Source organism: Haliotis rufescens, unplaced genomic scaffold (genome assembly GCF_023055435.1).
Source record: "Haliotis rufescens isolate VD_foot unplaced genomic scaffold, xgHalRufe1.0.p SCAF_38, whole genome shotgun sequence".
NCBI classification, from domain to species: domain Eukaryota; kingdom Metazoa; phylum Mollusca; class Gastropoda; order Lepetellida; family Haliotidae; genus Haliotis; species Haliotis rufescens.
In genome coordinates this window covers 1230375-1256279 of record NW_025964090.1, presented here as the reverse complement: position 1 = coordinate 1256279, position 25905 = coordinate 1230375, and the positions used below count along the sequence as shown (strand labels likewise).

Sequence of the window (25905 nt, the reverse complement as noted above, 5' to 3'; positions counted from 1 at the left end):
ATGATCTGCTACAGAGTTGCCCTCTACCTAATGGTGGGGGGCATGGGTGGCCCAGTCGTCTAAGGCGCCCGAATCGCTGTGCAGAGTTGCGTCCCTTGGGTACGCCAGAAACCTATGATTGTGGGTTCGAATCCCGGTTCTCCCTGATCATGTTTCTAGGTTTGTCAGCACCATACCCGTGCTCGTTGGTTTCACCGAAGTGGTAAACGTCTGTGACCTGCATCACTTTGGGCTTTCCTCCAACATTAAGCTGACACGCAGTGATATAACTGGAATACTGTTAAAAGCGGCATAAAACCCAACTCACTCACTCACTCACTCTAACTAATGGTAAAAGAAGTAGTTCACAAGGAAATGTCACTAGTTCTTCCTGCATATTACTAGTCTCAGACTAGCCGACATGTTCATTTTGAATCCAGAAAAGAGTAAATATTGTGACATTTCCTATACATGATACAGATACATAACAGCAGGGAATTAATTCTTGTGAATTTCACCCAAATGTTCTATGTTATGGTTATATGACATTAAATATGATGTGTATCTCAAAATGTTACCTCCAGTGGCTACGATCCTGACCAGGTAATTGGAGGCCGGTCGAAGTCCCAATGTCGAGCCATGTCCGAGCAGCTACTCCGTGATACCCAGCCACTGGACAATCAACTCAACAACCTCCTGTCTCGCAGAATCTCGGGTGATGATGGGTGGAGGAGAATCACCAAACTCAGGTACAGATAACAGAGAATCTCCCCGTATTTACTCACAAATTATCATTCACATTACTTTTTGATAGTTTTCTTTTCAGTTTTTGGTATGTTTTTACTCCCTTGGGTCCAGATTATTGAGTATTTTTACACCAATGATTAGACTTTTAATGACTCGTCACACGTTCCACGGCAACCTACACGAAAGCCTCCCTTACCAGAGTATCCTTAATGGCTCCGCTGGACTATCCTTCAGGCCTAATTCTTCGCTGGATTGCCTCCTCCTGTGTCATCCAATCAACATGAGACTAGAGCCGTCCCCTCTACCATGGCCACTGCACCCTATCTGCCATTGTGGATGTTGTCGATCCAGTCTTAGGATGCCTCAATTCCGCGGCGGGGCATGGGTGGCCCAGTCCTCTAAGGTGTCGCGATTCGCTGTGCAGAGTTGCATCCCTTTAACATTCAAGAAACCTATAATTGTGGGTTCCAATCCTGACGATTATGTTTCTAGGTTTGTCAGCACCATACCTGTGCTCGTGGGTTTCACCGAAGTGGTAAACATCTGAGACCTGCATCACTTCGGGCTTTCCTCCCACATTAAGCTGACACGCCGTGATATAACTGGTATATTGTTAAAAGCGGCGTTAAACCCAACTCACTCACTCACTCACTCACTCACTCACTCACTCACTCACTCACTCACTCACTCACTCACTCACTCACTCACTCACTCACTCACTCACTCACTCACTCACTCACTCACTCACTCACTCACTCACTCACTCACTCACTCACTCACTCACTCACAATTCCACGGCCATCCATCGAACTGATTGCCTGGAGTCCCTTTCCGGATTGGTTATAAGTTGTACACTAAATAGATCTCTATTCAAAGTTAAGAAGACGTTTCTGAAACACGTTATACCCAATTTCATGATGTTTCATCCGACTAGCTTGAAAGGGTCATATCGCCTGTTGTGTTGTTTTTACCCAGTCACATGCACAGGATTACAGTGTGTGACCCAGTTATACAATGGTGATGATAGGATGTGTTCGAGTGAAATATTTTTAGAAGCTGGAAACTTTGTTCAAGCACGTTTCCATATAAGGATAGAAAGAAGAAGGAAGAAATGCATAGTGTGAGATAGGCTATGTATATTGTGTACAACTTGTGTATAATTTACAAAAATTCTAAGACTGTGTGTAACTGCATATAGTGCCCAAGGTTAACACACAAAAAAGCATTAAGAAACTTTGTTGAACTTTGTGTACCCTTTGCATATGTGATAATTTAACTTCATTACTACATCTGACATTGTGGGATGACAATGTTTCAGAGATGAACTACGTAGTCGTTACGAGCAGATCATTTTCCTGGATGCGGATGTCTCCAACAAGCATGGTGTAGAGCAGCTGCTGTGGAAGTCGGTGTACTACCAGGTGATCGAGGTGTTCCGGCGTCACCTGGGGGAGGATGAAGAGGGGGACTTCAAGGACAAGCTCCATACTGTCCTCAATGAAGTAAGACATGTTTGATGCTTATAGGCAATGTTTTTGGTCATTAGGAGGATAAGACATCTGCAGCAGCATTGAAATCTGTTGCTGCAAGTGAAAGTATTAATCCATGACAGTGGGGTATGATGACATACTAGCTCAGCCAGGGCTTGTTCCATGAAGCTATCTTTGGGCTTGTTTTCCGGCCTTATTTCTTAACTTGAAATATCCTACTTGAGCATGTCAACTTGACTTCAGAATGCTTCATCCATTACTCTTACAAGATCTGTCTCACTGATACATCTGTCTCCCTGAAATTGATGATAATTTGTTCCACAGGGTACCGAGTTTTTCCAGAACCTTCTTCAGAAGCTGCAGTCTACATACAGTTTCAACATTGATGTGTTCTTGGATGTGAACAACCCTCCTGGCGACAACATCAGTCGATCGGTCAAACTGGCCCTTCTCAGCGTCCAGAGGACCTACATCTTCCTGGGAGACATTGCCCGATATCGGGAACAGGCAAATGAAACCACAAACTATGGGAGAGCTCGGAAGTGAGTCAGTCTTATTGTACTCAGTGATGTCAACCAGTCTTTTAGTACTTTCAAAATGGAAATGCAGTAACACTGGCATCATCAATATTCCAGCTATATCATGTCGGTCTGTGAATAATCAAATCTGGACCAGACGATCCAGTGATTGGCATAATAATCTGCGTGTTTGGGATGCTATGACATGCATCAATCAAGTCAGCGAGCCTGACCACCCAATCCTGTTACCTGTCTCTTACGACAAGCATTGGGTTTACCAAAAGTGAAAAACACATTTTCAGGAGTCATTGACTTTTTTTGGTATATATTTTAGCTAAAATTGAAAAATAAGATATTTTTTCATTGTTAGTTTGTTCTTTCACTTTAAGTTGTTTTGATAGATGGATTTGTTTCACATATGATATAATGAGGGACAAACATCTACATCTGTGTTCTTTTCTTATTTTTCAGTTGGTACATGAAAGCACAGCAGATTGCTCCTAAAAATGGAAGACCTTATAACCAACTTGCAATTCTAGCCATGTATACGGTAAGGGTGCAGTCACTCTCTGTAGAGATAGGCATGGTGGGAGTCGGTGTTGATCAAACACTGTCAGTGCTTTCAGCTGCTTATTTTGTATGGATAGATTTGAGATTAGAATGTACAGTCAAGTCTCGTTAATCCGACACTCGGCTTTATCCGACACAAATGATGGGAACCGATTGATTCAGCGCTATTTAGTCCCGTTAATCCGACATTCTCGCACTCCGACTCCGACACACCTAATTTGCAACGAATTACCGAAATCACTCATTAATCAGTCTCGTTAATCCGACACAGTGGTCAGCGTGCTCCGTGGTCATCTGCCCGCGAGTACACAACCCCGTGTTTTGACACGCACTGGCTGCAGAGATTAACTTTAACAATTAACACTAGATGCCGGGATCATAAAGAATTTCAAGCTTTACTATAAGAAACAAATGAAATTACACCTCGACAATGTTGATGCTGAAGAACCACCAGCCCTAGATGTCAAGCGAACAGGGGACTTTGAGAAATGTGCCTTCAAAATGTGAGAAACAGAAAACACTGACAGACTATTTTAAGTAGATGAAGCAAGTTGTTAAGACAGTAGCACTTGCATTTACACGAGGAAACACACGGTTATTATCTATCGTGAAGATGTCCGATTTTCGATCACAAATCACTTAATTTCGTTAATCCGACATACTCGTTAATCCGACACAATCATGTGCAACCAACGATGTCGGATTAACGAGACTTGACTGTAATTAATGTTCAAACAGTTTTCAGTCATCATGAATACTTCACAGGTTTGTAGACACAATGTTACTCCAAAAAGTTTGAAAATGTGCAGTCGCCATTTTAACCAAAGACACAAGCAATGGCCTAACCCAGCTAGAGTGAGTGAGTGAGTGAGTTTGATTTTACGCCGCTTTTAGCAATATTCCAGCAATATCACTGCGGGGGACACCAGAAATGGGCTTCACACATTGTACCCATGTCGGGAATCGAACCCGGGTCTTTAGCGTGACGAGCGAATGCTTTAACCACCAGGCTACCTGACCGCCCTAACCCAGCTAGAGGGAGCCATCAAGTGCTCATAACAAGGAGCACTCAGCTTCCATATTGCACAAATGGCAGTGCTTCTTGCTTGACATGTGTGACATTGGTGTTGCCTTGTGGCTGCCTGCTCTTTGATATGATTAAATGTCAGGCAGTGCTAGGGTTTATACAGAATTGATGCACGGAGTAGGGTTCATTTGACTTTCCATAAGTTATAAACATCCTCATATTTTTTAAATGTTTTATTTCAAAAGATGATTGAATTTATATTTTTAGGAACCCAGAAACCAATCTCATTGAAATCAGATCTTTTATTCCTATAACAATACCTCTCTGTATGAACATCTAAGGGCACCTCCAAAGGAGGTCTCCTGAACATTCCAATTGGCCAATCAATGACTTCTCCAATCAAGGATTTTTGTTATTCGTGTGGGTTTTCATTTGTGCAAATCAAAATTTCATGGTGTGAAAAAATGAAGCTGAATTATTTTTGAAAGCTGACATCTGATTGGCTTTAGAACCCCCCCCCCCCCCCCCCCCCCATCCTTCATTCATGGGCAGTCAAAGTTGGCTGAGGATTTATCTGACGCGACCTATGGAGGTGTCGTCAGAACTTCATGCAGAAAGTATCATATCCAAGTAATACATCAGACCCGTGAAGATTCCGGGGTAGAATAGGTCTTCAGCAACCCATGCTTTCCGTAAAAGGTGACCATGCTTGTCGTAAAAGGCGACTAACGGGATCGGGTGGTCAGGCTCGCTGACTTGGTTGATGCATGTCATCGATCCCAATTGCGTGGATCGATGCTCATGATATTAATCACTGGATTGTCTGTTCCAGACTCGATTATTTACAGACCGCCGTCATATAGTTGGAATATTGCTGAGAGCGGCGTTAAACAACAAACCAACAACCAAGTAATACATCTGATTTAAATGATTGCCAAGAAACCACACAGCCCAAAAGGTTAAAACTGAGGATTTGTAGCTGAACAAAGGAAAGTGTTACTCTGACTTAGGACTTATATTTCCTGTGTGTTTTTCAGAGGAGGAAGCTTGATGCTGTGTACTACTACATGAGGAGTCTGGCGGCCAGCAACCCCTTCCTCACAGCTAGGGAGAGTCTCATGTCAGTCTTTGAAGATGTCAGGAAAAAGGTGATGCCTGTTGCGTTGTCATATTTCAGGGGCACAGTTTGTTGAGTGTCAGTTTGTTGATAAACTTTCTGTTTCAGATTTAGAGCGTGTACGTGTTTCCATGCATCAAAATGAAACATGTCTTGTTAGGAAACATATTCTATCATCAAAGGGAAATGAATAATTAATTTCAAAATGTCATCCCATTTTGTCACTTCCATTGTCAAAACTTCATAGGTTTCGTTTGAACGATGTTTTTCCGTGACTAAATAAGACCATTTTGCAGAATAGTCATTTTGCAGAATAGTTGCTATTTTTATCCAACTGATCATGACACGACCTGTATCCAGGGAAAGTGCTCAGGTTACATCATACAATAGCAGTATTTCTCATGCAGCATGTGCTATAGCATAGTGTTTCTCTGCTCTCCTCATTGCTTTAATAGTTAAAGCGTTCACTCGCCCCCCCGCAGACCCGGGTTCGATTCCCGACATGGGTACAATGAGTGAAGCCCATTTCTGGTTTCCCGCACCGTGATATTGCTGGAATATTGCTAAAAGCTTCAATATGAGGCAGAACTAAGTTCATGCATGGAGTATAAGTCTTTCCTTCCATTAGCTGACTAATAAATACAACTTGGTTGTATGTATTCAGGGGTGATGGAGATACGTTGTACATACAAACTGGTAAAGTATTGACGATGTGTAATTTCTAGATACAGCAACTGTGACATAAAAAGATTCACAACTTTATTGTTTTTTAAAGAAATGAATCGAACTTATTCGGGACACATAGAAATATACTGTATATGTTTTGCATTTATGAAGATATATACATTAAAAGCAGATTTCCTGAAAGTGTATACACCATGTTTTAGATTTATTTCTCTATAAATTCAAAAACATGTTGATATTGTCAATTCTTATAAGTCATAAATAGTAACCTCACAGACTGCTTATTTAATCATTGACACAAACAAAGACAGCATTACGAAATCAGTGACCTTTTTCAGCAACACAAGCCTTGGCAATTATCAGCCAATCATGAAACAGCAGTCTGCTTGTGGGGTTGTGATTATTTTATTTATTTTATTGAAACCTAACTGCAAATAAATTGCTTGATTAGCTAATCAAATGCCACGCAATGTCTGTAAACCATATTTTATAAATATACAGGTTTCATGGTTATTCTAACTCCTGATAGATAAAGCCAGTGTAAGAGACTGTTTATGTGTTATTGTGACAGGCTGAAGCTACAGAACAGAAGAGATTGGCCGACAAGGAAAAACTGAAGAAGTTGAAACAGAGGAGACAGCAAGACGGCCCCCGGGTTGAGATCTGGGTGTCTCATGATGGCAAGAGTGTGGAGGATAAGGTTGATGAGACGCATGAAGAAGACCTCACTAATCTTTCTGCTATAGAGGTAAAATATCACGGTTGCGATTTGTCATTGATGTTTGGTCATGGTGGGTTTGTTCCAATCGATCAGTCATTGATAATAATTAAGCTCCCTGTAAGTGGGGCAATCTCATTAAAATCAGACCTCAGTTCTCGCTACCGCTAAACAAAGATCTGAGGACATCCCATTAGGGGTCACGTCAGAACGACCTTTCATCCGACCAATCAGAGCATCGCTTACCAGATTATGAAAGTGACAGTCGGAATGTGATTTCTGATCATGCAGCCTCGAAAACTTTAACTCTGAACGATAGTTACGGGTTTAACGACTGAATCCATACAATCTAGACCATCTATCAGCCATTACAGAATGTTCTTTTGTTCAGGTTTCAAATTTGTAATCGAGAATTTGTCAAAATATGTTCCGAAGCGTAGTCGCCAATTTGAAATTAGGGCCGTAAAGCACGAGAAAGCTGCCTTCTGATTGGTCATTCCATTGGTCGGTCAAAGTTCGCACAAGGTCGGTCTGACATGACCCGTAATGGGATGTCCTCAGATCTTTGTTTAGCGGTAGCGAGAACTAAGATCTGATTTTAATGAGATTGGTGAGTGGGGCTGCGTAATGTGTTTGCTCCAATTTCAGCTCCATTTGGTTTTCTCAGCCATGTGCTAATTTATATTTCCTGTATACCCCATGGGTAATTTTTCTGCCATACGATTGGATTACCTTGAAGGTCAAGGTCTCTTAGTATGAACTATCCATAAAGAAAATATGCACATGAAAACTTATAAGTGTTTATGAATGGATTTGTATGAAACTTATTATACATGATCTCCAAGGCTGGGATTGATAGTGGGGTCAAGGTCTGTAGAGGTCAAATTATCATAACATGGTTCAGATTGACTCTCAATAATTAATTCAGTGCCTGCCATATGTCATGGTTGTGTCAAATGTCAAGGTCAGTTTATTGGTCATTCAATCCTGTAATGACATGTCAATAATTTATTTCATTCGGAAAGCAAAAATAGCTTGAGTATTGATGATTGAAATTATACAAAACTTATACATGATCTCTGAGACAGGGTGATTAGAGGTCATATTATGGAGCATGGTTCATAATTCATGAAATGTCAGATTAATTCATGAAATGTCAGATTAATTCATGAAATGTCAGATCAATTCATGAAATATCAAAGGTTTTTGCAATCAGATAACTCAACATGTATTATATGTCATGCTTGTGTCCAATGTCAAGGTCACTTTGAAGGTCATACACTCATTGTTAGTATGGTATGGAGACTTCTTATTTGTAGTTGGGCGGTCGGGTAGCATGGTGGTTAAAGCGTTTGCTTGTCATGCCGAAGACCCAGGTTCAATTCCCGACATGGGTACAATGTGTGAAGCCCATTTCTGGTGTCCCAGCCGTGATATTGCTGGAATATTGCTAAAATCGGTGTAAAACCATACTCACTCACTCTTATTTGTAGTTTGCCACAAGTTTTGCTCTTGCGTGTGATTGAAGGTCAAGGTAACTCAGTAGGAAATAGATGTCAATAAAAATATGTTTACACAATATTCTTTAGCATTTATAATTGGAAATTGGAAACTTTATTTACATGATCTTAGGCAGTTCATGGTTGAGATTGCAGGTCAAGGTTATTGAAACAGAAGTGCTTATAACTTTATTATTGAGACATAGAAGTTTTACTGCATTGAATATGTGTAAGGTCAAGTGTCACTTCATATGATAAAGTCAAAATGGTTCATGATGCATGCATCTGTATGCATTCAGGAAAAGCTTGGGATGGATGGGTCATGCTAACACTTTCTACATGTCATAGTTTGCTGTTTTAGCAATCTCATTAAAATTAGATCTCAGTTCTCACTACCGCTAAACAAAGATCCGAGGACATCCCATTAGGGGTCACGTCAGAACGACCTTTCATCCGACCAATCAGAGCGTCGCTTACCAGATCATGAAAGTGACAGTTGGAATGTGATTTCTAATCATGCAGCCTCGAAAACTTTAAAACAGGGTATTCCGAACGATAGTTACGGGCTTAACGACTGAATCTATACAATCTAGACCATATATTAGCCATTCCAAAATGTTCTTTTGTTCAGGTTTCAAATTTTTAAGCAAGAATGTGTCAAAATATGTTTTGAAGCGAAGTCGCCAATTTGAAATTAGTGCCGTAAAGCACGAGAAAGCTGCCTTCTGATTGGCTAATGTCGACTTCTTGTCAGTAATTCCATCGGTCGGTCAGAGTTTGCGAAAGGTGGGTCTGACGTGACCCGTAATGGGATGTCCTCAGATCTTTGTTTAGCGGCAGCGAGAACTAAGATCTGATTTTAATGAGATTGCTGTTTTAGTTGTTTGCATTAACTATACATGCCCACCTGTATGCAAATCTCACATATGAACACTACTAAGATGGGCCGTGACAAAATGTATATTGAAAAACATACCTACTCTTACTCCTTTTTATGATGAATAAGAAATTGAAATACTTCCCACCCACTTTTTACCTGAGAAGTATTTTCAATTATATTTCATTTTATTTTTCAGCTCAACAAGCGGTTTGTGCTTAGTTTCCTTAATGTGCATGGGAAACTCTTCACTAAGATAGGGTAAGTTCTTCTGGGAACGTCATAAAGGATGTGCAACTGACAATGTGATGTAGCGGTGTACTCTAAATTATACATACTGCCAAGATGCTGTCAAGAAGTTCAGGTCATATATATTCAATTTCATACTAGAACGCCCCAAACATCCGATATCAAACTACCGTATTTCCTCTATTTGACGCTACGCCGTCTGTTAATTTCGCGAGAACCCTTGACTTGGCGTGTATTAGGGCCCTGGCTGGTATTAGAGACGCAGCGTGTATTAGAGGAAATATAGATATGTTTTACGGTTCATATGGGGGTGATCCATCCGCAGCCATTTTCTATGAATCGATATGTAGGCTATCTGTGTATTCATATGCACATCTTTTGTGAAAAGACTTAATATATTTGAAAGGGGTTTCCGTAGCAAAAAGGAAACCTGTTTTTAACCAATCAGAATCAAGCATTCATCAATTTCATGGTAGAATTTCATACAACAGAGACCACATCTGGGGCCTGGTGGTAGAGCGTCTGCCCCAAGAGCAGAATGTCGGGTTTCAATCCCTGGCTGTGTCATACCTAAAGATGTTTAAAGATGGTACTTGTTTTTACCCTGCCTGGTCCTCAGCATTACAGGGCTAAAACAAGGACTGATCGGCTTGGAGTCGGTATACTTTGTATGAGTTGGGTATACATGTTAAACTGTGACTTGGTATCTCAGTGGGCAAGCCCTAGAAAATCGGCAGTAGTCTAAGACTAGTACAAGCAGCCGCACACATGCACATCACTATACACAAGTACAATGATCTTGAACATGACATTAAACCTCATATTGCTTCACCTCAAACAAGAAATGAATGAATTCCCATTTTACTCATGAAAAAAGTGATCGTGTTTTGTACATTTTTTTTTTTTTTAAATGACATTGCTACATTATCCAAGGGGATTTCTGGGGAGAATATATTATATAGGTACCCAGCAAGCTATGCTTGTCATAAGAAGTGACTAAATGGATCAGGTGGTCAGGCTCTATGACTTGATGCTGATGACGTCAGTGACCGGATTGTCTGCTTCAGACTTTTTTATTTAAAGACCGCCGTCATATGACTGGAAGATTGCTGAGTGTGATGCGAAACAACAAACAAACAAACAAGCATTACTACATTCTACCCTCATTTAACTTCACCGTGATCACTGCACATTGGAAATTGCTAAATGCTGTTTCTTTCTTCCAACTGCTCATTATTCTACGCTCCACCTTTTATTATTAACGTTTACTTGTAAAGGTTTTGCTCATTGCTCACACGATCAACCACCAGTTTATATCATCCCTGCTCTGTTACTTCATGAGCCATGCCATAGTATTGCTGTTTCTGTAAACACATTCTCTCACTCACTGAGGGGCAGTCGGGTAGCCTAGTGGTTAAAGTGTTCGCTCGTCACGCCGAAGACCCGGGTTCGATTCCCGACATGGGTACAATGTGTGAAGCCCATTTCTGGTGTCCCCCGCAGTGATATTGCTGGAATATTGCTACAAGCGGCGTAAAACCATACTCACTCACTCACTCACTCTCACTCACTGGTTGTGTTTTCAGTATGGAGACATTCCCGGAAGGCAGCTGTCTGATGTTGCGAGAGTTTGAAGCTCTCCTGCAGAACTCCCCGGTAGTCATCAGCAGCAACAGGCTGATACAGCTGATGGCCATCAATATGTTTGCTGTGGAAAACACAGCTCTGAAGGGTAGGCTGAACAGCAGTTGGTGGGATGTTGAAGATGAATTATGTGTTTTGGACAGTTCTTAAAATTATTAAAGTAAATATGACATCAAACTATGATATTATTCACTCACAACTGTATCATGTTATTTGAAATTGTAATTGCTATGTTCGCTGTGCAGAGTTGCGTCCCTTGGGCACGCCAGAAGCCTATGATTGTGGGTTCGAATCCCGGTTCGCCCTGATTATGTTTCTAGGTTTGTCAGCACCATGCCCGTGCTTGTGGGTTTCACCGAAGTGGTAAACGTCCAAGACCTGCATCACTTCAGGCTTTCCTCCCACATTAAGCTGACATGCTGTGATATAACTGGAATACTGTTAAAAGCGGCGTTAAACCCAACTCACTCACTCACTGTAATTGCTATGTACACACACAATAAGTTGCCAATCAAAAAAGTTACTTGTTTCTACTTAGAATATTTAGGAAGATCCTTCGTGTTGTTTTCTGTACTATTGCTGACTGTGGTGTTAACTAGGGGTGACTATTGGTCTGAAAATCACTATTGCGACAACTATCAATATTGAAAGAAACTATTGCGATAACTATTGCTATTGCAAGCAACTATTGCGATAAATATCTCAGTTTATCATTTTAGATGGATTTTCGAGTTGAATTAAACCTTGGAACTGAAGTTTCCTTTGAATATGTTAACCATAACAACAAATATAAAGTAAAGTTTGAGATATGACTCATTTGTTTTTTCTTTACCCTAATAATTTAAGAAAAAGAAACTTCCACACTACCATGTGTAAATTACTACCACTCATGATCAAAAGAAGGACAAATTTGAACAGCATTGCATGTATTTTATTGAAACTGTAAAACTATGGTAAACATACAATCGGAACTATCGATATTCCTAACTGAAATCGATACTATTGATCGGAAACTGATTAACAATCGATTTATTGACTTTAAGTGCTTACCAATAGCAATATATCGATATTTCGATTTATCGTGACACCCCTAGTGTTAACCTATACTCAACCACTTGGTAATTGTTTTGGCCAAGAATGTAATATGTCTGACTCTTCTTCCATTCCCAGATGAAAGTCTTGGAGAGACGTGCCGGTCACTGCTTCAGGAACATGCTGTCCAGCTGGGTCTGGACATGTTTGGGCTGCTGATCAAGAACTGTTCTGATCTCCTGACCTCCCACCTCAGGTCCACAGACTACCCCGCCCAGCTGCTGAATGAGGACCTGCACCAGCTTGTCCCGGGTGTCAAGTCCTGGTCTGACTGGATGATGTGTCATCCTGCTCTGTGGAACCCCCCACCATCACTCCGGCCTCCAGACCTCGGGTACGTCCCAGACAAGTAGCCAGCTTGTGCTATGGCAGTAGTGGCCCTGTCAATTAGGAAATGGGGTTTAGCATCGCTGGCTTTTGAAACTGCCAGTCCCAGTGGACTGGCAACTCTAAAAATGACCAGTCCCCTCAAATTAGAAGCTGTAGTTTCAATGAAGACAGTTTTCATAAATGGATTTCTTTTATCATTTTAATGTGATATTTGGGACAGTTCTAGTACCCTTATCAAGTCACTAGTCAACAATCAGCAGCTCAGTTGGCATTTGAAAGGCTGACCCTAAGGTCACACAAACACAAAACAGGGGTGAAACTGATCGTAACTCCCATGCTTTCATATAGGCTTGCAGTTGTTGCACTAATACGATTGCTTTGTTTCATGGGGTCCTGAGGGGCGGTCAGGTAGCCTAGTGGTTAAAGCGTTCGCTCGTCACGCCGAAGACCCGGGTTCCATTCCCAACATTGGTACAATGTGTGAAACCCATTTCTGGTGTCCCCCTGCCGTGATATTGCTAGAATATTGCTAAAAGCGACGTAAAACCATACTCACTCACTCACTCACTCACTCACTCATGGGGTCCTAACTGCTTCATGCTTTGTACAGCGATGATGTTGGTCATGGGATCAACCACTGGTTTGCCTTCCAGGGCCCTGTGACACCACAGATCTCTATAATATATCTGACAACCTCATTCACTGACAGATCTCTGTGTGATTTTGTTCTTTTCTGGTTTGTTCTAGGCTTGACATTGATGTGTGGAAGGGGATGTCGGACCTGTGTAACGTGCTCACAGGGCTGGACACGTCACATGTCAAAATCTACAGAGACAGGCGGGAAAGTAAGTCGGGGTCACTGTTTGATAGAATTGGCTAGACCAACTTTTAACATATTTTCTAGGAATGTAAGTTTAGATAAGATATTAATAAAGGTTTACACTTTTCCTATCTCACACTATGCTTGATCAAGTTTCCAGCTGCTAAAAACATTCCCCAGAACACATCCCAGCATCACCATGGTCACGCACCGAACAACAGTGGAGACGTGTTTGTCAGTCTAGATTTCCAACATACTATTTCCACCTCAGATCCACATGTGCGTTGCTGTGATTGTCGCGGCAGGTGCAGCCTTGACGCATGCTGTTCCAAATGTAAACACCTTTCTTGTCTACTTACACAAGTGTGATCGGTGCGAAATGGACCTGATGGAAAAGAAAGAAAATCCAAGGCTTCGCCATCACCTACAGTTGCGTCTACTGTCTCCACAAAGAAGACCAGCAAAACATCTGTTCCCGTGCTGTTCCTATGGAATCCTCTTTGCCTGTGCTCTCCATGGCAAAAGACACTGTCTCTGACAGTTTTTTAACGGACGAAGTTGCTGCTAAGTCAGGGACTTCTACGCCAACGACATCGGTCGCATGGTCCTTTCCATCGCTCCCTCCATTGCTACTACGTCTAATGCTGATCCTTCTACCGCTCCCTCGCAGGTTGTCCTACTCGGACAATTGTTCCTCCTCTCCTACAGGCGTACATGATCAACCCTCGACGGCGCCGACCCAGCTTTAGTCCTTAATTGGATCGCCTAGCAGCTCCAACTTAGTTTGCAGCACTTCTAATGAGGATCAGTTAACGGCTTTAGCAGTCCCTTCAGCAAACTCTTTACACATTACTCTTCCTCATCGACCGGTACTGCTTGATGTCTCTACCAACCTTGATTCGGCCTTCGCGTCATTCCATCGTCTATGGGATCATCTCCAGTCTCAACAGTTTATATTGGAGGAGGATGCGACCCACGGCATGTCCTCGACTGTTGATGGGGATATCTCCACACTCTGACCCAAGCGTTCCTTTACTACTTCTACAGTGGATGATCGGGAATTGATGCATCTTGATTCAACGATTCGACAAACGCTCCTTTTGATTTCCACCATCCTGTCCGTGACAGAGGCCCTTTCATCTTCACTGTCTCACAGATCTCAAGATGATGCCTATGTTCATGGTTCGGTCCTCCTGATCCAAGACAAAATTACTGCGATCCTCGACCTCATCTCTCAGCATGCAGGTTCTGTCACGTCCCTCCATGTAGGGGAGTTCTCCAGCGTTGTCTCTAGGACGACCAGTTTAAAGCCCGCATATACCAGCTCCACTGGTCCTCTCGGAGTCTTATTGCAGACCGCATCCAGGAAGTGGCTCAAGACGTATAAAGAGACACTTATCTGCAGGTTTCTTCAACGGCAACATTTGTAGGATCGAGAGAAGAAGGGCCTCCTGCAACGACGTTCGTGCCCACTGAATGGTATCTATGTGAGCTGCTCAACTCCTGTTCCAGTTCCTTTCATGGCTATGGCAAAGGCCGTAAAAATGCTATCGAAAACCTCAGTCCGGTTCCCATAACTCCCAGGTTCTACTGGCCCATTTTTCTCACTCTAAAGAAGGACAGTCTAAAGCTTCTACTCATCTTCAACATAAAGACCTTCAACATGTTGTACCTAGAAGAACCTCCACACTTCTGCATGACACGTGCTCATCCATACGATTATTCGTTTGGTACCTCAACAAGATGGGATCCACCACGTCGATGTCACTCCTGTCGCTCTTAGTCGACTACTTCCAGTTGATTGACATGCTACATTCTGCCGGGGCTGGGGTGGGGGCTCCAATGTGATTGCAACAGGCCGTCCCCAATGGAATGGTCTCTTTACCCGTAGATCTTTTGGTGCATCTGCCAACTATATCCGTTCCCAGAGGTCAATAGGTTTGCAACCAGATTCAACACACAGTTCTCCTGGTTCGTGTCTTCCATCCCCAACCCTCAGGCTTGGTACCGCGATGCCCTGGCATCCGACCTTCTTCCACTTCGAGACAGCCTTCTTCTGCAGCCTCACCTCCATTTGCTTCATCCGTCCCTTGAAACACTCCTTATTTTTGTTTGGCGCATAGATCCCTTGGCTATTCCAAGAGGGTAGCAAAGACCATTACTCTTCTACCAAACACCTTGATGACCGCAAGTGGATGGCTTTTGAGGCTTGTTGTCGCACTTGTGACATATCCACTCCCTCTGCTACTTTGCCTCAACAGATAGCCGATTATCATCATCACCTCCGATATACGCGGAAGCTCAAGGTATCTACTCTGGCCATGTATCTTTCTACGATCACCTCTGTCATCGCTACTACCACGTTATCGAAGGTTTCTACCACTGCTGAACCTCAATCTTTCATTCAGTCCTACAAGTTAGCAGACCAGTCATCCCAGTTTCGGCCTCTCGCTTTGGATCTTAATGTCATCCTTCGCCAAGACCATTTTTTTTTTACTGGCCCTTGCGACTACTGCACATATTAGCGAGATCCATGCTTTGGATGTCAACCCAGTCAGTAGCACGCAGTGTCCCTAACCTTTATTCCGCTAACCCCTGCCTTGAGTGTGTGTTGTCGGGTACTGATTCAAAGATCCTCTTATGGATATTGTCCATTGTTCCTCTTCTCGTCTCAGCACGCTTCAATCCCTTGGGTGTGATTGATAGCCTTGACGAAGCATTAAAAGAGATGACGAGCAGTCACACTATATTGTCCTTTGGCGATATTGCTGCTTCCTGTCTTGTAAAGTCGATTGACTGGTGCCCTGTTCCAGATCGCTTGTAAGTCACATGCTGTGTCGCTTGTTTCTTAACCATAAGCGGTCGTTCATATAACAATTTCACACGTTTCGCATGTTATACCCGATCCCATTCTGTTACGTCCGATTAGCATATCGGGATCATTTCACCAATTGTTGGTGTGTTTTTCCTGTGCACAAGTTCTTGTCGTTTAGGACACTTGGCAGTATTTTATTTGGTTTATTTATTTCACTGTTTAGAACCAGCTTCCTTGTGTAAGTCTCACTGTTGTAGCCTTGACAGGCTAGGGTATCTGTGCCTACCTTCGAACTGGGGATAAATGCATATTGTGAGATAGGATAAGTGTAAAAAAATTGAAATTTTCCAATAAATATTATATTAATATACTTATCCTATCTCACAAGCTAAACGCCCACCCGACCATCCCCGCATCTTAGCTCCTCTAGCCTGTTAGCTCTGAAGAAAGGGAATGATGTGGTAGAGATAGACACGTGATCAGGTGATGTAAGGTGGCTATGCACGGGATTACGTACGTGACCCAGTTGTTGAGGGCATGACCATGGTGATGCTGTGATGTGTTCTTGTGAATTGCTTTTGTTCAAGCACGTTTCAACATAAGATCAAAGAAGAATGCATCGTGTGAGATAGGATAAATAGATAAATATACAATTTATGGGAAACTTTCTAATAATGGTAGTAGTAGTAGTAGTAGTAGTAGTAGTAGTAGTAGTAGTAGTAGTAGTAGTAGTCAGTAAATTAAGGATATTTTTGAAGTTTCAAGTCATGATAGTACTGTGGTTTGTGGTAGTCATTTTGTTTTCCTTTGAAATGATGTTGAAAGATAAATCAACACTATAGTAGGGGGTTGAAATAAGCACACATTGAATTATTTCATCACAGTATTTATGATTTTTACAAATCAGCATGAAATGCTTATATATGGTTCATGTGGCTTTATGATTGCTTCAGGCTGTGAACCCATCGTCCTGAGTGAGGATGCGATGATGGCTGGCTTCATCCCAATGTTGAGTTCACTGGTGGAGAGCTGCTACATACATGCAACCACAGATAAGGTAGGCTGCCTGTAGGACATAGTGTACAAGTAACATGATGTTTGTCAGTGCAGGACACCAAACCCACCCTGTTGCTTTAAAAGCCGACTAATTTATGGATCAGGATGCTGTTGTACAAACGATCTTAGCGCTAAGGTGATCGTAACTCCCATACCTTAACATAGACTTACGACTGTCATAATGCTGAGGTTGTTTTGTACAACGGCATCCAGGTGCTAACAATGAGCAATGATGAGTGACCTAGCTCATTATCAATCAGTCAGTCATTCTATTTTGGTAATGAGGCCTTAGGTCCTGATACAGTTGATAACAAATATCATATGAACATTGAGTACTACAGGATGTGAAGTTAGTTCCAGTGTGACCTGGCTCCTTGTTAGCTTACCCAATAACATTATTCTTACAATGAAGCATTGGCTTGTTTGTTCAAGACTGAAATACTTTACAGGCTGTGTGATATGACTGAGAAATTTGCATCTGAAAACAACAGGTTACCTTACCATTAAATATCACCAAAAATGACTTGACTTTAAGTCTGCATATTATAGTCTGGCCATCTTCTAAAGATACTCATTTGTACGCCTATTCATCTGACATCTGAGGTAACAATTGAGAGGTAACATTATGAAGGAGTATGAAAATATAACTAATGATATTTTGTAATTGAGATACCGATGGCAGTAATTAATGCAGGTATTACAGGTAACATGGTTTTGTTTTTACCCGTACCATTATATTTTTCCAGGAAGTTGCCAAGGATTGCCTAAGACTAGAAAAGCTCCGCCTGTTTGGAGAATACCTATGTGGTATTGAGCCACCCATGCTCTCCTACAATGTTGAAACAAAGCTGTACTTCTCAGTTGCCTTGGCTACCTCAGTCAGTGAAGAAAAAGACAGAAAAAGAGGCACTAATTCCTCAGACGTAAGTGTAGTGGGCCATTTACATTCTCCATATTCACATTCCATCCAGCGTTTCATATTTTCGGTGTTTATGTGAGATAAGTCTGTACAAGTTAGAGATAATATTTACCTACATTAGCTAAGGATTTTCGTATCACTTACATCTATCAATCAGTAAAAACTGAGCTGAAGATTTTTCCCATTAGATCAAGTTGCGTGCATCTATTTTCTTGATCCTGCTCCTTAGAATGTGTCTTGAATATGCATTCCTGTGGACAAGGTGGTATATAGCTGTTCTTGGAATAAGACAGTGCACTTGTGGCAGTAATTGATGGATCATGTGTATGAAATGCCTGGGGGTTATAGGTCGAAGATGAACAGAACCTCACCCCTTGGAGGTTCAATCCCCAGGTTCACACTGATGATGTTTCTTGTAGTCAGCTTCATACCCATGGGTTTCACCAAAGTGGTACTTGTCTAAGTCCTGCATCACTTCAGGCATTCCTCCCACATCAAGTTGACAGGTTGTGATAGAACTAAAATATTCTTTAAAGCAACATTAAACCAAACTTACTCACTTTGAAGATTTTGTTGTTCTCAGTCCATTCTGACTGACCCGCGAAGATCCGGGGTAGAATAGGTCTTCAGCAACCCATACTTGCCGTAAAAGGCAACTATGCTTGTCGTAAAAGGCGACTAACGGGATCGGCTGGTCAGGCTCACTGACTTGGTTGATGCATGTCATCGCATCCCAATTGCATGGATCAATGCTCATGATGTCAATCACTGGATTGTCTGTTCCAGACTCGATTATTTACAGTCCGCCGTCATATAACTGGAATATTGCTGAGTGCAGCGTTAAACAACAACCAAACCAAACCAAACCAAGCCAAACCAAACCAAACCATTCTGATTCTATCCATATTTATTTTTCATTTCATAACATGGGCAACCTCATTAAATAGGTCCGCAGCACTCTATTGCTTGTAGAAAGAACAGTCTGTGCCTAAAGCTTTCGAGTCTACAAGCCCAACTTTGCTCTGAAGCATCTTTTTTCAGATTTTAGTGTTATATATACCATTATTAGCTGAGCTGTCTAGACAGAACAGAAGTTTACAAGACCATGTCTTTGGACTAGTGGCTAATGTCTCAGACTAAAGCGGTGACTAACTAGGGTTGATGTGTGTCATCATACCCTGATGGCATGGGACAGACTAGATTATGTACAGGCTGCAATCTGAAGGAATATACCTGTAGTTGGAATATTGCTGACTGTGGCTCAAATCAACAATCAAATACTACCCGGTACAATGCTCTCTTCAAGGGAGTTTGTCTTTGCTTTCTATAAAGAAAAACAAAAAATTAATCAAAAGATTTTAGATATCACCTTCAAATACACAGTTAAGAAATCATCACAAAATGCAACCTAATCTGAAGACTATTTCGAAAACAATACCTCATTTTGGACATTTTATCATAGTAGTATTTCATAAATGTTTTATCAGAGTTTATTTTTTTCAGTCTGATGATGTGATAATTGAGAGTGAAGATGAGGCTGATGTTGAGAGTGGTGAGGAGGATCATGTCCGCCATCTGAAGGCCCGCAGACAGGAGCTGCAGAAGAAGAAGGATGAACAGACCAGGCACCAGGAGAACGTCCAGGTAGGGATACATCTTAACTGACCCGTGAAGATCCGGGGTAGAATAGGTCTTCAGCAACCCATGCTTGCCGTAAAAGGCGTATATGCTTGTCGTAAAAGGCAACCAACGGGATCGGGTCGTCAGGCTCGCTGACTTGGTTGATGCATGTCATCGATCCCAATTGTGTGGTTCGATGCTCATGATATTAATCACTGGATTGTCTGGTCCAGACTCAATTTTTTACAGACTGCCGTCATATAGATGGAATATTGCTGAGTGCGGCATAAAACAACAAACAAACCAAAACATCTTAACTTATGTAGTCTCATGTACTCTTATGGGGCACCATTGGCGGGGGATATGAGTATTTCATGCTTGTTATTCCTTGGTTTGTCAGCACCATACCTCTGAGGTAATGCAGACACACCATACTGATCCAAGTGGCACTAATAAATACTCACTGATCATATTTGAATCTATGACCATAATTAAATACACTGACATATTAAACATGGTGAACACCTGCTTTTCAGGCAATACTTGATGAGAATCGTCATCGTCGAATTGAACTTGAAATCCATCCTATCTTCCTCATCCCGGACACCAACTGCTTCATCGACCATCTGCCAGGACTGAAAAGAATCCTCAACTCCCACAAATACACCCTGGTTGTCCCCCTTGTTGGTAAGTGCAAGTTTAACAAGGTTGAATCGTCACCAGTGATTGTGTTGATTCGCCGTGATTGTGTTGATTTGCCTCTGATTGTGTACAGCCATTTGTCAGTGACACTTGACACTGGAGATTTCTCAGCTCACTATACATGTCACTAATTAGTGGTAGATATGCTTGTCGGTGATCAGATATCAGTTTGCTGTATCTGTAAGTTCTCTGTAGAGAGTTTGTTATGTACGTAAATTTTTTATGATAATGTATAGGAGATAAATAGGGGATTTTTTAACAGTACGTTGTATTCGTTTGTTCACTCTATCCGTGTTCGTTATATCCGTGTTCTACTTTATATGTATTTGAGAAGGGTATAGCCGTTGTATAGAAGCAAAATAGCTTATTGGTTTATTATACCCTGCCCAACAAAGTTGGCCGGGGATATAGAAACGGGCTCCATCTGTCCTTACGTCCGTCTGTCTGTCACGTTTCGTTTCCGGAGCATAACTCATAAACTGTTCAATATATTTTCATCAAACTTTGCAGGTCTGTCAGGTACATGCTGAACTGGTGCCTTTTGCTATGTAGAAATTTTAGAAAAAAATTTTTTTTTACGTTTCCATGGCAGCAAGATGGTTCCAAACTCTTCTTTTTTTAACAATTTCTATGACAAGTTCCACCTCGGTTAAAAAAGGTTAGGGTTTGTTTAGATTTAATTATGTCATAAATTCTGCAACAGGGGCGGGGGATATAGCCACGTTAGTGGCAAACTCTTGTGTATTTTAGGGAGGTGACAGCATTTATCTAGTAGAAGTAAAATAGGTCATCCATAATATGTTTCTGTTCTTGTTTAAAGTCATCAATGAGCTAGACGGCCTAGCCAAAGGAAGCCGTGAAGGCCAGTATGAGACAGCAGAGCATGCTGGGATAGTCAAGTCAAGGTCTCAGCAAGCCATCATTTTCCTTGAGGAAGAATTCGAAAGGAAGAATTCCCATATACGAGCTCAGACTTCCAAAGGTTCCATATTGGAGACAATATCATTCAGGAGTGAAGAGACAGATGCAACAGTATGTATTGGCTGTTTCTGTAAGGGATTATTTGATAGTTGCCTGTACATGGTTACCTGTACATACACTATTCCTATACAACTGGGAATGCCTGATAGCATAAGAACTTTCCTCCCACTGTCTTCCTATACCCCTGACCTAAAAGTGTTTGCTAAACACGTTTAATAACTATTGGAGAGGTGCAGTGCGAAGTTTGATTTCAATATTTGGATTTTCTGAAAAAATACGGCTTTTTTTCATTTTTCAACTTGGAATATTTTACTTCAACATTTGTGCGAGCTATAACTTGAAAACCATTTTTATGGACTCTTTTCCAATTGGGGGTACAGTTGTTTTCAATATTTGTTTTTTCTGAAAATATACAGCTATTTTACATTTTATTTTTTTTGCTTGGTATTTTTTTACTCAACATTTGTGCAACCTATAACTTAAAAAACTACTTCATGGATTCTTTTCCAATTGGGGGTACAGTTTCTATACCAATAGGAGAGGTGCAGTGCAAAGTTTGTTTTAGATAAATGGATTTTCTTTTGTTTTGTTTTGAACATAGAAGTCAATGTATGTTGGAGTCAAAGCTGTGGGTATTAGTGAGTCATGCTCACTTTTTGTTACTCATGTCAACATTTTTCAATGATGAAACTGGTGATTAGGATTTCTGTTGACTGATCTTCATTCAAGATGTTGAAACCGTTGTTATTTCCAGGGCAACAATGATGACTTGATCTTGTCCTGCTGTCTTCATTATTGTAAAGATAAGGCCAGAGACTTCATGCCAAAGAGTAGAGGTAAGTCACATAGTGTATCTCATTCAGTAAATGGACCCATGAAGATTCGGGGTAGAATAGGTCTTCAGCAACCCATGCTTGCCGTAAAAGGTGACAATGCTTGTCGTAAAAGGCGACTAACGAGATCGGGTGGTCAGGCTCGCTGACTTGGTTGATGCATGTCACCATATCCCAATTGGGTCGATCGATGCTCATAAAGTCAATCACTGGATTGTCTTGTCCAGACTCGATTATTTACAGACCGCCGTCATATAGCTGGAATATTGCCGAGTGCGGCATTAAATAACAAACAAACAAACAAAAACAAACATTCAATAAATGACAGTATTGAAATTATGGTTTGTTTTCTTTCTTTGTTAAGTGATCATGATAGAGTAAACAAAAACCCAATTATCAATAATATCATTAACAAACTGGACCTGGGAGAACAAATTTTCCTTTCATATCCAAAAGAAAAAGGGGGCAGTCAGGTAGCCTAGTGGTTAAAGCTTTCGCTCGTAACGCCGAAGACCCTGGTTCGATTCCCGACATGGGTACAATGTGTGAAGCCTATTTCTGGTGTCCCCCGCTGTGATATTGCTGGAATATTGCTAAAAGCGGCGTAAAACCATACTCACTCAAAAGAAAAAGTGTGCACTGAAATTTAAACTGGAAACAAACTATATAGTGCCATATGAGGCATTAAACTCTTAAAATTATTAATTGCCGTGATAAGTGTATATATAGAGAATCTCACCTGAGTGTCTTTTGATATCAAATATATCAACACGAGTTGATAAAAGTGGAAAAAATCGGAGGCTTGCCGAGGATTTTTGCCACTTTTATCAATGAGTATTGATATATTTGATATCAAAAGACATGAGGGTGAGATTTTATTTATCATCCAACATCATTCTTCCAACTTTTTCAAATTGTAGACAGTAATTAGCAGTGTCTTCAGTGTAAAAAGTACTGCTAACAGCTTCAGTAGCAGACCATTAGTGATGTCATTTGATTGTGATGTCATGGTAACCAGTGACGTCACAATGGTCTGCAAAGCATTGTGATGTAATTTCATTGCAGCGATATCCACAGTGTAGATATCGCTTGATCTAATCCAAGCGATATCTTCTGTGGGAGCTAGTTTTGGATGATAAATCATCTTCCCTCGTAGGGATTCAAGGTTAAAACCGATCCTCAGCAACTTATGCTTGTTGTAAGAGGCGACTGAATGGATTGCATTTCATTGAACCCTGAATCGTAGCTTATAGTATACAGATTGGTGTGTCTGATTCAGACTCGATTATGTACAGGCTACTCTCATAGCTAGAATATTCCTCTACACTTAAATGTCTTAGGCTAAAAAAAATATTCTTGGTTCTCAGGCACCGCCGCATCATCACAAGTTCCATTTAAAAAAAAAAAATCCTTAGATATTCCATGTCTTGAACACACGACTCCAACAGTAAAATGCTGCAATACTTAAAAACAATGCAATCCAATATAACATGGAGTTAGTTCCCTTTTCATGGGCACTGCTTTACTGTGCATCTCGTGTGTTATGGTTATAGAAGCAGTAGGAGTTTGTGTGCTTGTTTTGCTGTTTGCAAATTTGGTCAATGAAAACATTCAATTTGCTATACAACATCACTAGACATTGTGATGGTATTCAAATACAAATTCAGTGGTATCTGTGGACTGTATGTGGGACAATGTTTCATATCCAGAGGTTAAGATTTACAATTACATGTGTATTCGTCTCATAAACTAAGCGGGAAATTGATGCTAATTTATATACCACATAAGCACATCACTAGTGCATACAAAATCCCTACATTTGCAATAAAAACCTGTTTGTCTTCCGCAGAAAAAAATTACATCGCGAAGTCAGGGAAACAAACAGATTATAGCAATAATCTCCTTACAAAGGAAGCATGTTTTTTTCGGTGCCACTGTTTGCTGTGCAGAGTTGCGTTCTGTAGGCGTGTCAGAAACGTATGATCCTGTTTTTCAACCTCAGATTCACCCTTAGTTGTTTCTAGGTTTGTCAGCACCACATCCTTTATTATCGGTTTTTACTAAATTGGTAAACATCCAGATCTGCATCACCTCGGACCTTCTTCACACAACAAGCTGACATGGCATTATAGAACTGAAATACCAAACTCATAGATGGATGGATGGATGGATGGATGGATGGATGGATAGATAGATTCTCATGATAATCTTTCATTTCTTTCAGATGCGTCAGTCAGACTGTATCGGGATGTAGTACTTCTGACAGATGACAGGAACTTGTGTCTCAAGGCGCATACATCGAATGTCCCTGTCAAAGATGTGACATCCTTCAAAAGGTGGAGTAACATTACGTGATCAGTGGAGGATTTAGCTGGTCTAAATCTCATCTCTGCATCATGTCGGGAGCCACATCACCCGAAAAGATGGCGACCCGTCGCCCGACCCGACCTGACCTGACCTGACCTGACCTGACCTCTTCATGGCCAGTCTGTGCCTTCGTCCCTCGCTGTGTGTTATCGTTAGCTAGCAGAAGGCTGCGTACATGCATGATATCCTCTTGTCAAAAGTGGGTACAGAATCCAACCCCTCTGTGGAAGCAGGGTCTAGCCGACATTAGTTCACGTTCATGACAAGTTCCATTCACTTTGTGCTTTAGGTTCAAGAGTTTGCCAAGTTTGAAGTCTGCCAAATTAGATTTTTGTACCTGCCGAAGCATGTGGATTAATTCCTCACAGTGAAAACATGTTTCCTGCATGTTTACCGTAATGAAATTTGTTAACCATGTTTTTTTACAATGCTGATTGAATTCCAAATGGATTGTAGCTTATATGTTTGAGGATTTGCGCCAACAGATACAGCTTAATGCTGATCAAGGTTGTAATCGACATTTACCTCTAAACACTCAATGCGACATAATCTTGAAATACTGACATAACATCAGTCATGGTTCAAGTAAAACGGATGAAATGAAAAGTTTTAAGTTGTTATCAAATGATATGTAATATTGCTTGTATTAATACTTCAAGAGTAGTTTATGAGCATATTTGCATTGTCTATTATCAACTTCTGACGTGGATTGATGTGATTCGTAAGGCATAAACATTTGTTATGTTGCTGTTTACCCAAGTCAATCTAATTTATTGACCCAAATAGTTTCATTGACATTCCTATTAATACATGACAAATTAGACTTTTCAACACAGTTCACCTCAATGTTTGAGAAAAACGTTCATTACAAAATCTGTATAAAAAACTGGAACTAAATTTTTGTAGTATTTTTTCAAATAATTCTTATTTTGATCTAAAATACCAAAAGCTATGTAATCAGAATTGTAACTTAAGCAGGATGCAACGTGGCACTGGTCCGTTAGCCTGAGTCGGTTTGATCTATCCAGTGAAATCTAGTAGATCTAGTAATATTTCAGGCTTTGTAGGGGTGTCTTCATTCCGGCTAGTAAATGGTTCAGTTAAGGTGCATCCTAGTTTAGGTTTCCCCCATCTTCCCGAGGCAAGAGAGTTAACTGACTTTAAAAGTCCAGTTTCCACCCTTGCCGAACTTGGCTGGAATTCCTGGGCTCGATCATAGCGCCACCAGTGGCTATTACCAGTTATGTCTCT

General features: G+C 41.1%; 1 protein-coding gene across 1 annotated transcript in view; it reads left to right on the top strand.

Annotated features, from left to right (window-relative positions):
- Positions 1–25905, top strand: part of LOC124120263 (telomerase-binding protein EST1A-like) — a 31254-nt gene extending 5349 nt beyond the window's left edge. Inside the window, exons 3-19 of the mRNA XM_046483043.2 lie at positions 564–728; positions 2045–2228; positions 2541–2758; positions 3206–3284; positions 5369–5479; positions 6704–6880; positions 9426–9487; positions 11062–11207; positions 12290–12545; positions 13289–13386; positions 17130–17233; positions 17979–18155; positions 19655–19795; positions 20308–20458; positions 21294–21505; positions 22209–22290; positions 24512–25905. Coding sequence (XP_046338999.2) covers positions 564–728; positions 2045–2228; positions 2541–2758; positions 3206–3284; positions 5369–5479; positions 6704–6880; positions 9426–9487; positions 11062–11207; positions 12290–12545; positions 13289–13386; positions 17130–17233; positions 17979–18155; positions 19655–19795; positions 20308–20458; positions 21294–21505; positions 22209–22290; positions 24512–24642 — 2494 coding nt within the window. The 3' untranslated portion in view covers positions 24643–25905. The remainder of the gene's footprint in view (positions 1–563; positions 729–2044; positions 2229–2540; positions 2759–3205; positions 3285–5368; positions 5480–6703; positions 6881–9425; positions 9488–11061; positions 11208–12289; positions 12546–13288; positions 13387–17129; positions 17234–17978; positions 18156–19654; positions 19796–20307; positions 20459–21293; positions 21506–22208; positions 22291–24511) is intronic.